At 39.6% G+C, this 10,724-nt stretch overlaps 1 protein-coding gene and 1 long non-coding RNA gene across 2 annotated transcripts in view; one reads left to right on the forward strand and one right to left on the reverse strand.

Moving 5' to 3' along the window:
* Positions 1 to 5,685, reverse strand: part of LOC148037316 (transcription factor RF2b-like) — a 48,091-nt gene extending 42,406 nt beyond the window's left edge. The window contains exons 1-2 of the mRNA XM_087676223.1: positions 4,613 to 5,685; positions 4,149 to 4,281 (exon numbers count right to left, since the gene is read on the reverse strand). Of these exons, the coding sequence (XP_087532349.1) occupies positions 4,149 to 4,281; positions 4,613 to 5,355 (876 nt within the window). The 5' untranslated portion in view covers positions 5,356 to 5,685. The remainder of the gene's footprint in view (positions 1 to 4,148; positions 4,282 to 4,612) is intronic.
* The window catches only part of LOC148037315 (uncharacterized), a 53,333-nt gene extending 43,671 nt beyond the window's left edge, over positions 1 to 9,662 (forward strand). Inside the window, exon 3 of the long non-coding RNA XR_015690631.1 lies at positions 9,278 to 9,662. This is a non-coding gene — a long non-coding RNA (uncharacterized LOC148037315). The remainder of the gene's footprint in view (positions 1 to 9,277) is intronic.
* Positions 9,663 to 10,724: the final 1,062 nt, after the last annotated feature.

Consider the following 10,724-nt stretch of genomic DNA (forward strand, 5'->3'; position numbering starts at 1 on the left):
ATCCCATACACCCAAATCCCATAAGCCCAAGTCTCACAAGCCCGGTCTTTTAAAGATCTGAAGTTCCGTGAAGGTATCTCCTACATATGAGGGAAAAGGGCAAGATCTTGAGGCTGCATACCAAGGCGAGCAAATTCATAGACCGCGAAGGCAAACCGGAAGCCGAAATCACGCCTACGATGGCCCCTAAGAAGTCACAAGGTGCGCCTGCGGGAGGATCTTCTCCTAACATTCACGTAGATGTCTCCCCGAGCCCACAAGTCCAGGTTTTTACTAATTTTGATTCCACGCAAAAGTATTGCATTAATCACGATAACTTCATGGATTAGAAAGCACCTATGCATGCTCAAAATCACCTATTCAAGTTAAATGCAACTGGAAATAAATCGACTATTTGAACAATGATTAGAATTAGTTCATGACATGAAATTGGGTCATTGGTATTTTCCTTATAAAGAAATTGTCTATTAATTTAACGTCTTTAATAGTATGTTGCCTTGTCGTGCATGTCAAAGTGACGGCCTAGAACACCTATTGTCTATCATTATAAGGTTGAAATTATTAAAGTGCACCTTTGATTAGGCATGGAAAGATTAGTCGCATGTCGCATTTTTAGACAAATCTTCATTGTAATGATTCATTAGGGAAAGTCATTAACCCCGTAGAAATAGAAGAGCGTGGAAATGATTCTATGACTTTGGGTGTGGCATGTGATTGTAAATTGGGATAGGTTAACTCTAGTTTTTTTTGCATGAATTTCACTACGTTGTAGTTAGGAAAGGAGTGCCTGTTGCACATTCATCGTACGAAAATTTCATTCATCAAGAGTTGTATTTAGGAAAAGGCTGCATGGTTTATTGAAGCATGAAATCTTAAAAGCTTAGAAAAAGAATTGTGGGCATAAGTTTTGAATGCAAGTCCTAGTAGGATCAATGAAAGTTATGCCACAATTTATCATGCGTTCTGATCTTAACAAGAAATGTTAGAGTTATTGCGAATTTAGTGGTATGTAGAAGCAATGAATCGCGTGCTTACGTGAAAGGGTTTAGCACGTTAAGGACTCGGCCTAGTTTCGCACTTGTTGCCAAGACGAAACCCTTGAACCGAAGATCCTACCCACATTCACGAAGTGTTGGTCAATTGGACACTCATGCTAATAACGATCTAGGGTTTCTACCCTAAGGATCATTCGACCTGATGTTAAAACTCAATTTGAGTTTGAAATCCCTAGGACTGAACGTTCTCGGTCTAGTGCAATTAGGAGTGGGTTGGGTAAGAAGACACCCTAAACCTTGTTTCTTATCTAATCATAATTCCTTGACGAGAAAACGCCGTTCAATGGGTGAAATGATCCCATGGAATAGATGCGACACTTGTGCAACAAGTTGCAACATCGCATGGTCTTATGGTTTGATCACAAGAGAGTTTTGCCATTCCTTGGAATGAGGTTGGCAAGTTATTGCATAAGTTTAACTTGCAAGAGGATGAGTAGTCATCCTGCTACATCACCTTTCTTGGGAAAAATTTGCCAAGGGAAATTAGGTATTTGCTTGGAAGCAAAGGACCCATCAATAATTTGGAGTGACATGGTCGCCAGGATTTACTGTTAATAAAACCTAAGGTATTGGTTAAGTTGGGTTAACAGGGTATGGCCCTAACTCAAGGGCAAAGGGGAGAGCAAACAAACCCTTGGGGATCTTGCCAAGTCGCAATTGATCCCGGATCGAATGCTGGATGTATTCGGAGAGAAGGATTCACTCCTTAGCAGTTGGCCAAATAAAAGACCACTGGAAATGATTGTGCTTGTAACAGTTTAGGAGCACTGTTTGCATTGTTTGCTCAAGGAACTAAAGAATGGAAAGATATTTAATGCTTCAGGTTGATGGCCTGAAGGGAGAGGCAGCTTCAGTTACCCCCGACTGTCTGCCTGACCCTAACCAAGGGAGTTGTTAGCCGCGCCGGGAACGTGGACCAAATCCGCCGCGTGAGGTCTCTCCATTGAGCGCTACTTAGAGCAGGAGGACGCTTGGCTGCCAAGGGGGGCTCTGGCCGTAAATCCCTCACCTTCCAGGCCCTGCACAAGAGGCCAACGTGACATGGGATTGAATCTCGAGGCTTGCATACTAGTCTACGGGCGGAATCTTGGATTAGTAATCCCTGTGGATTGCTGGATAGCCTTCGGGCAGATTATGGATAGCCTTCGGGCGGATTATGAATTAGCCTGCGGACTGGACTTTATGAATGTATTCCAAAGATAAATAAGATAACCTATTGTAAAGGAAGTTGTTTGACACTACTTTTCTATATCAAGTGCTAAGATTATGTGAAGGAACCAATGTCTAACTGGCTAATTAATGAAGCTGTTTGATGCGTATCCAACTAAATGTGGTAGGTAATTAGACAACTAAAGCAACCGTGAGAAAAGTGCGATGGATGTGGCCATGGGTCCGTCCTACGGATGGGTGGTCCCAGTTGGCCAGAAACTTTTCTTAATCAAAATGGACAGCAAGGAGATCTTCTCAAAGGAAATGAACAGCAAGGGCGCTGACCTAGAGTTTAGATTACTAGAATCCCGATTTATATTGTTTTAGGAAAACGGAATGGGACTATGCCTTATGGGCAAAGAGGTCGAGCCTTGTATCCCTCTTGTTTCCCATTCTCCTTGAACCAAGTGCAACATGAACCCGCTTTGTCCCTGGCGTTTCTGCGTAAAGTAGTTCGCTTGGGGTTCGACGCTAACTGCCGTTTAGGAAAATGACCATTAGGAAAAACCCTAATTTAAGTCGGTCCTAAGTGGAACGGCCGGAATACTTCCGCTACGTGGCAGACACGGGAAGTCCTAGATCGCAAAGCCCGTAACATTCCATGGGAGTGCCAGGCGAAGCTTTCTAGACTCTCTTTTCGATGGACTGCTAAGACGTGTCCTGAAAGGGAACAGGTGGACACGTTATACCCCATGAGAGTTCAGATCCTGGTATGGTGTTCTCAACTTGCTCATGTTGCTTAGCTCCTGCATTTTGGCAGTTCATAACTTCGTGTTGGCTGTTGTTCACCCTCTGTGTGTGTGTGTGTGTGTGTGTGTGTGTGTGTGTTCTTACTTTGGGCCGAGTAGCTAAAACTTGGAGCATGAGGTTGTGGATTCAAGTCTTAATGGATGCATCATGTGGTTGGACACCTACATTCACATGGTGTTTTTGTCCTACCCATTCAAACACTTAATCAGTCCTCCTCTTGGTAGAGTCACCAAGGAGGAGGTTACCCATGCAATCAAGCTCCATTGTTCATGCAGTTTGCGAACTATCCTATCCGTGCATAACAACAAGGTGAACATGGCTCTACCCCCTAAAATCCTGTCCCCCTTGTACGCTTTTATGTGCATGTATGTGCCTTATCTAAGGATATATTCATTGTCTTCATGCTTTGTGTAATGCTTTCCTTTCACAAGGATTTCTGCACATGCACACTCTTAGAGGGTGTCGGGGAGCTAGATATCTCGCAGAGGTGCAATGTTTCATCAAGTGGCAGAATCTTCTATATAAGTAATCTCATCACAGTCAGCATCCTCATCTTTCAACATCCATGGAGAGCATTCAGGTTCCCAGCCTGCAGCCCTTCCTGCCTCTGTGGTTCTCTTTGTCCCTTTGGCATCTGCATTTGAGCTTTTCTTTCCCCAGCTGGTGGGTCCATGTAGATATAACTTGGAGTTGTGAGGTGGGCTAGGGGCACCTGGCACAAATCTATGGTATTGAATGTTTCTAGTGAGTTTAAACCTAAAGGAAGTAAGCAAGTGCTTTGCCTTTCTAGTGAGTGCTTGCATAAACTTTGAACCTAATGGAAGCAAGCTGGCCCTTTGCCTTCCTATCCAAGTGAGGCTTTGCTTTCACAACTTCGAATAACATGCAATACTTCAATTTCCTCAAAGAGCTTAAATTTACATTCAATATATTTGACTTCCATTCACCACTCAGTAACAGACAAGTTCTGAAGTCCCGTTACAACACACAGGCCATGCCTTCAAATATGCAAGTTGCAAGTCCCGCACATTTGTAGAATGTCATAATTCTGAATCTATACATTAAGGCCCCACATGCCAAGGGCCATATATCAGAGCACAACTGCCAAATCCATTGTGTTTAATAGTTGCATACCTGCAACATGGTTAGCTGAGCAGAAAGAGTGGTAGCCTCAGTCTGAAGGGTCTGCACCTTTCGCTCCAACTCTGCTATGTAGCGCATTTTCCTTTCTTTAGAGCGCGCTGCCGATTGTCGATTCGCCAAGATCCTGAAACAATGTCATCACAACCACTAATAAGCCAGATGCGGTCAAGGATTGAACCTAAAGCACAGTGTGGACAAGACAAGGGATCATAGCATGGTTCCTTAGATTCAGATGACTTCAACATTGGATTCAACTGATTAAGAACACCAAAAGAGCGCAATTTATTTTTCAATGAAGTCCAACCCTCATGCAGAATGACATCCGCAAAGCTCATTTATTTCACTTGCATGGTGACTGAATGGCACACCCGTCAAAGACATGCTATTAAACGTTAACAGGTTGCATCAGGTACACTAGCACAAATAAGGACAATCTGAAGATATGTTTGGCCCACCTTTTGGCGCGCTTGGGATCCACTAATGCAAGTTCAGCGAGTTTATCTGCTGCCATTGCTTTCTTGGCCTCTAGTGATTCCAGGGTGACAAGTTCCTGTTTGATGAGCACAGTGCCATCCAAAGAGTTACTATGCTGGTGGCGAGCCCTTCGTTCATTGCTTCCACCTGACAAGGTAACCTGTGGCCCTTGACCACCATTAAAGCCTGCAAGCAAGCCATCAACTGAGGCACTCCTCACATGGTGTGGATGGGATGTTGGCATAGCACCACCTGCCAAAGATGCTGCTGCAGAGTAAGAATTGAGCTTATCTGCATCAATATACATGGAGAACAAATCATCCCCTACTTCATCTGAGAATGCCAATGTTTCTGGCAAGCTTGGCTCTTGATCAAAGGTGATTTCTTCAGGCAAACGGAAAGCAATTTCTGATTGAGCTCGCCGATGGCCGCGGGCCCTTGGTGGCATGTCAGGCATTAGGGTCACATCTGAGCTGAAGCTCTGTGGGGCGGGGCTGGGGGCACGAGCTGATGTGGCGCCTTCCTGCATGGCCACATCAACTGAGACGGACCCACTCCGCATAGACAAGTCAGAGGAAGAGGGGGAAGTGTCTTGCTTCAAGGTGAAGGTATTGGTGGCAGAAGGGTAACCCCCATAATTGGGCTTCTGGCCTGCACTTGCTGCAGCAAACTCAGACTGAAGGCGTTCGACAAAAGCTTCATAGCCCTCCCCTAGACCTTCCATCACCTGCAGACTCAGAATGTTGGGGACGAAATTTCTATTGATCAGAAGGGGGGGGGCGCTAAAATGTGACAGATGTTCAAAATAAAACAAAAGGGGGGAGTGGAAAGAGCAGAATTGTTTTGGGCCCTGTACAGATATAGCAGATAGGGGCCACAGTGGCACTGCTATTATCTATGTACTAAGGGGATGGATCTCGTGTAGCAGGAAGCTACGATCTCGTATGGAAAAAGGGAGAACAGAGTGAGACGAGCATGAGCACTTCGAGACTGCACAGAAAGTGTTAAGGAGAAAGACGGAAGAGAAATGAGATAAGATGGCAGAGAGAAAAGGGAAAGGGAAGGGGGGCGCAACGCACGACACGAGAAGTCAATGAACCCGCGAACGCGAACAAAATTGGATGATTGATCTGCGATAGAAATTCAGGTAAGTAAGTCAACTAGATTTCCTAGTCAAAGAAAGCTGCTCTCGCTAAAAAATCCGCCGGGCCCTCCCCGCCCTTTTAACGCGCTTTTAAAGTGTACCATGGAAGTGGTTCATGCCTCCTGAGTCCTTGCTACCTTTTATCCTTCATCTTTTATAAGTTAACACGTCACAAGTGACAAGTTAATGCTTATCATGAGGCCTCCCTTTTCCTTTTTTTTTACCGGATCGAGAGGGTTTTTTTTTCCCATTGTGACGGTCATTGTGGAGTAGTGGTTGTTAGTATATGAATTACAAAATGACTAGGCACTCCACGCCTAGACTCGCCCCGGCGCTTTGCGCGCAGACGGGCGCGATTTTTGTGGGCGGGGGTAGGTGCTGGACGCGTGGCACCCGCCCCCGCGTTCTCTTTTTTTTCTTGTGGGGAGGTGGGGGGCTGCCACATGGCACCCGCCCCCCACCTCTCGTTAACTAATAATATAGATGCATGTAGATGAGTGATCGCTCCACTAGCAAAATGTTGTGCCTTGCTTTGTTTCATACCCCCGTTTGTTTGTGTAAATGTGGTTTATAGTTTCTGGTAGTTCGACTAGTTCTGCCTTGTACTTTGCAAATGTTTTTTGTAGTATTGCTCAGTTGTAGTTTTCTCTTTGGGAATTGAATTTCGAAATCCCCTATCTCTATGAATGGTGTTTGTGCATTCATTGTTCACAATGTGCTACGCATGGTTCTAGTCAATGTGGTTGTTTATTAACATGTGGAGGTTTGTGTATGAATAATATGGTGATTTTGTTGGTTTTAATATCGAACTAGGCACTCCATGCCTAGATTCTCCCAACACTTTGCACTAATGTTCTCTTCGTGCTTTGAAAGCAAGTTTCATGTGGCAAGATGGTTCATGGGAAGCCTAAACTCTATCTCCAAACCTTATGGGCATTTCTCAAACTTTCTCAAATACAAACACATTTAACATTGATTTGAAATAACATTGAGCCTATCATACCATGCGTATTATCCTCATACTACCCTAAGCCTATAACATCTCATAAATTCAACAACCCATAAATCATATTGAGAATTACTTCTCTCTCTCTCTCTCTCTCTCTCTCTCTCTCTCTCTCTCTCTCTCTCTCTCTCTCTCTCTCTCTCTCTCTCTCTCTCTCTCTCTCTCTCTCTCTCTCTCTCTCTCTCTCAAAAATTAATGATTAATAATTAGAACATGTGTACATAATATGTATGTATAATACATTAATTTAAATATAACTATATATTTTTATTCATTATTAATATATTATTAATTATTTTGAAGTAATAATAATTATAATACATATATTACATCTATTATTAATACAAATAATATATGAAAGATAATTATATGGGCTAATTATTAGGTAAAATAATAACATATTAATTAATATTACATATTATAGTTATATATTGAGATATATACATAATATGTACATACATTAACTTATTTACTTATTGTTATATATGTTATACATCTTTTATTCAAAATTAATTAACATATTGGTTAGTTTTTAATACATAATCAATTATGTGAATGTATTAATAATTATAATTAATACATATATTATTGAATTAATGTACAATTGTCTCATATGTATCATTATATGTGTGTGTGTGTGTGTTACAATTATCATTGATACAAATAATATATGAAATATAATTATATGTAATAATTATTATGTAAAATAATAAGAAATTAATTATTATTACAAATTATAGGTATATATTAACATATATACATAATACATGATCCATACATACATTAGCCTATGTACTAATTATTATATACATTATACATCTTTTGTTAAAAATTAATAAACATATTGATTATTAATATGTAATCAATTATGTGAATGTATTAACAACTATAATCAATACATATATTATTGAATTAATATATAATTGTATCATATCTATCATTATTATACATATTAAATATAATAATATGTATTATTATTGTTATAAATATATGTATAAATATTAATTATACACACACACAATGCATTGCCTCTTCTTGTTATTTTTATGCTTTGTGTATGTTTGTGAGTGTGTGCACATGCATATACATTCAAAGCATAAGAAAAATAGGAAGAGGCAATACATTTTGTGTGTGTGCGTGTGTGTGTGTGTGTGTGTGTGTGTGTGTGTGTGTGTGTGTGTGTGTGTGTGTGTGTGTGTGTGTGTGTGTGTGTGTGCGCGTGCGTGCGTGCGCGTGCGCGTGTGCGTGTGGTGCGCGCGCGCGTGTATGTGTGTGTGTGTGTGTGCGTGTGGTGTGTGTGTGCGCGCGCGCGTGTGCGTGCATGCGTGCGTGCGTGTGTGCGTGCGTGCGTGCGCGCGCATGCATGTGTTCATATGTAAATGTGTGCTCAATACATAATAGGCACTTCACACCTAGATTCTCCTCTGACATTTCACACCAGTGTTTCTCCAATGCTTTACACTAGGGTTTGAATGTACATTTTATGTGGCAAGAGGGTTAATAATCATTTCAAGGTAAAATATTTAAAAATAAGTTATAAATAAGTAGTTTTTATTTATTAACTAATAAATAATAAATTATCATGTGCACACACACACACACATATAATGACCTAATAAATCAATTTACACAAATAGAATGTATGGTAAGAATGTTATTAGTATACATATTCTACTCATAAGCTTCTAATAAATACGAATACTTATGCTTCACATGGTTGATAGGTAAAAGCACTATCAGAAATATATATTTCATACATATGCTTAATATTCTATCTTTTATGGGGCTGATACATATTATCATGTTTCGTATACAATGATTTATCTTTCATCATAATACCTTGGTCTACCTTTACAATTACAATAAAATATACTTATGCTTTATGGCTCTTACACTAAATTTGTTTTATGGCTCATACTCTAAATCACACAAAAATTGTCAAACGAAATCATATGTGTGTTTTTTACAATAATTTCACTAAATTACACAAAATATGTTAGAAGAAACCATATGTTAATATCATGCCTTTTGTAGTAGAATACAAAATATATCTCTAAGCATCGGGATCAACATCTCAAATAGATGAAAAGACAACTATAAAAAGATTTTGAAGCCATAGTTTATTTCTCCATAACCCCAAAGTTCAAGAGAATATATCACAAGGACAAACACATTTATGTAAAGGATGGCTTCCCCTTCTTCCCAAATTTAGTCAAATCTAGTACAATGACCATATGCAAGGGCGAAGCTTTCTCATACCCAATCCTAGACTATGATATTTTACCTAAGAGATAAAAGAATATGCATTATTTATCTCATTTATCTATTAAATCTAAATTTAAGTGAATAATTCATACTTGGTAAAGTAATAACCTTGGTATTTCTTTAATAGCTTGTAGATTTGGGTTGAAACTAATGTAAAGTCACAATGTAGCATAAGGGCTAGAACTCCCACTAACTCTACTTATAGTGAATCCGATTTGTGTGTGGCAATAGGTGATAGCATCGAACATAGATGTAGTAGCTAATCTCTGTAAACAAAGGAGTGCCCATATGAGTAAAGTGGTCATCAAGCAGCCTCTCTATAACTTGTGCCAGGCTTCTACGAATGATATCATTTCTAGCTCCTGGATGTAACATCTTGCAATTTCTTTCGGTATTCAAAAGCACAATAAAACTCAAAAATAGAGGTAGCCATCTAAATAAAAAGTTTTTTAACACTCAAAGAATTTCATTTAAAAATATTTTCATTAATCTTTTTCTTAATAACCAAACTAACAATAAATAATTCTTCTAAAAAACTACCTCTACACTTGTAAATGAACCTATCTTAAAAGAAGATAAGTATCAAGTCTCAAAGTAGGCAATAAAAGATTTTAGAATTGCACAAAAATATTAACAATTTGTTGAAGTAGGAAATGAGAAGCTATATTACTTTTTGTAGAGCTTCCTTGTATACGACGTTGATGGTGATATTTTCTATATCCTCTTTCTTACTAAGCAAGACCTTCAATCCATAGGGCGACTTTACTTGAGACAATGCAACATAAGCTTGCCCATAAATAAAGACTTTGGTTTTTAGATACAATCCCAAATATGATAGTGTTTGTCCTTGAGATTTATTACTGTCATTACAAATGTTAAATGAATAAGAATTTACATAAAAAGGAAGTTGTAATGTAGTTGGGATAAAAGTTATTCTTGGAATGAATACTGTGTCCCCAACATTGGTTCCTATTGTTATCTCTGTCTCAATGACCTGTTTGTTAAATGCCTTACATATAAGTCTCGTAACATTGCACAAACCTTTAGTGATGCCAAGAGGCATACTCCACGGTGGATTTCGTGCCACGGTGGATTCCGTGAGGATTTACGGTGGATTCCGTAAACTTAGATGACCGGGGCTCATACACAAAGTGGATTCTTTGTGCGAGAAGTTGATGGGGACGCCTGTCCTTTTTGGGCGTTTCATTAATTTAGTGTGTACATGGGTGATTCCATAGCAGGTGATTCTGCAAAATGCATATTAAATTAATAAACGTTTATGAGTTTAGAGTGCGCACTCGTAATAAATTAAGGTTAGGATTTATTTCTAACTAGTTGATTTATTTATGTAGCTGAAGACTGCTAGGTATTCACTTTTGTCGGTTTAATTGTATTATTTTACTAACGATTGTGAATGCTTCAGTTGATGTGTAGAGATAGCAGCAGTGGCGGAGGAAAGCATTGGAGTCTAGCGAGTATTCGACCTATGGATTATATTTTGATAGGCGCCACGCCTATATTTTGTTATGTCTATTGAAGCATTGATTATTAATTATTATTTTGTATGCGCCTATGCGCACGGATATGTTATTTCTATTTGGACATTGAGATTGGGCGTGCCAGACTCTATGGGCACCGTCCATTAGCTTTATTTCCTATTTTTGTAAAAGGCAAACTC

Source organism: Lygodium microphyllum, chromosome 4 (assembly GCF_053477565.2).
Source record: "Lygodium microphyllum isolate KBCC chromosome 4, Lygodium_microphyllum_v1.1.10, whole genome shotgun sequence".
NCBI classification, from domain to species: domain Eukaryota; kingdom Viridiplantae; phylum Streptophyta; class Polypodiopsida; order Schizaeales; family Lygodiaceae; genus Lygodium; species Lygodium microphyllum.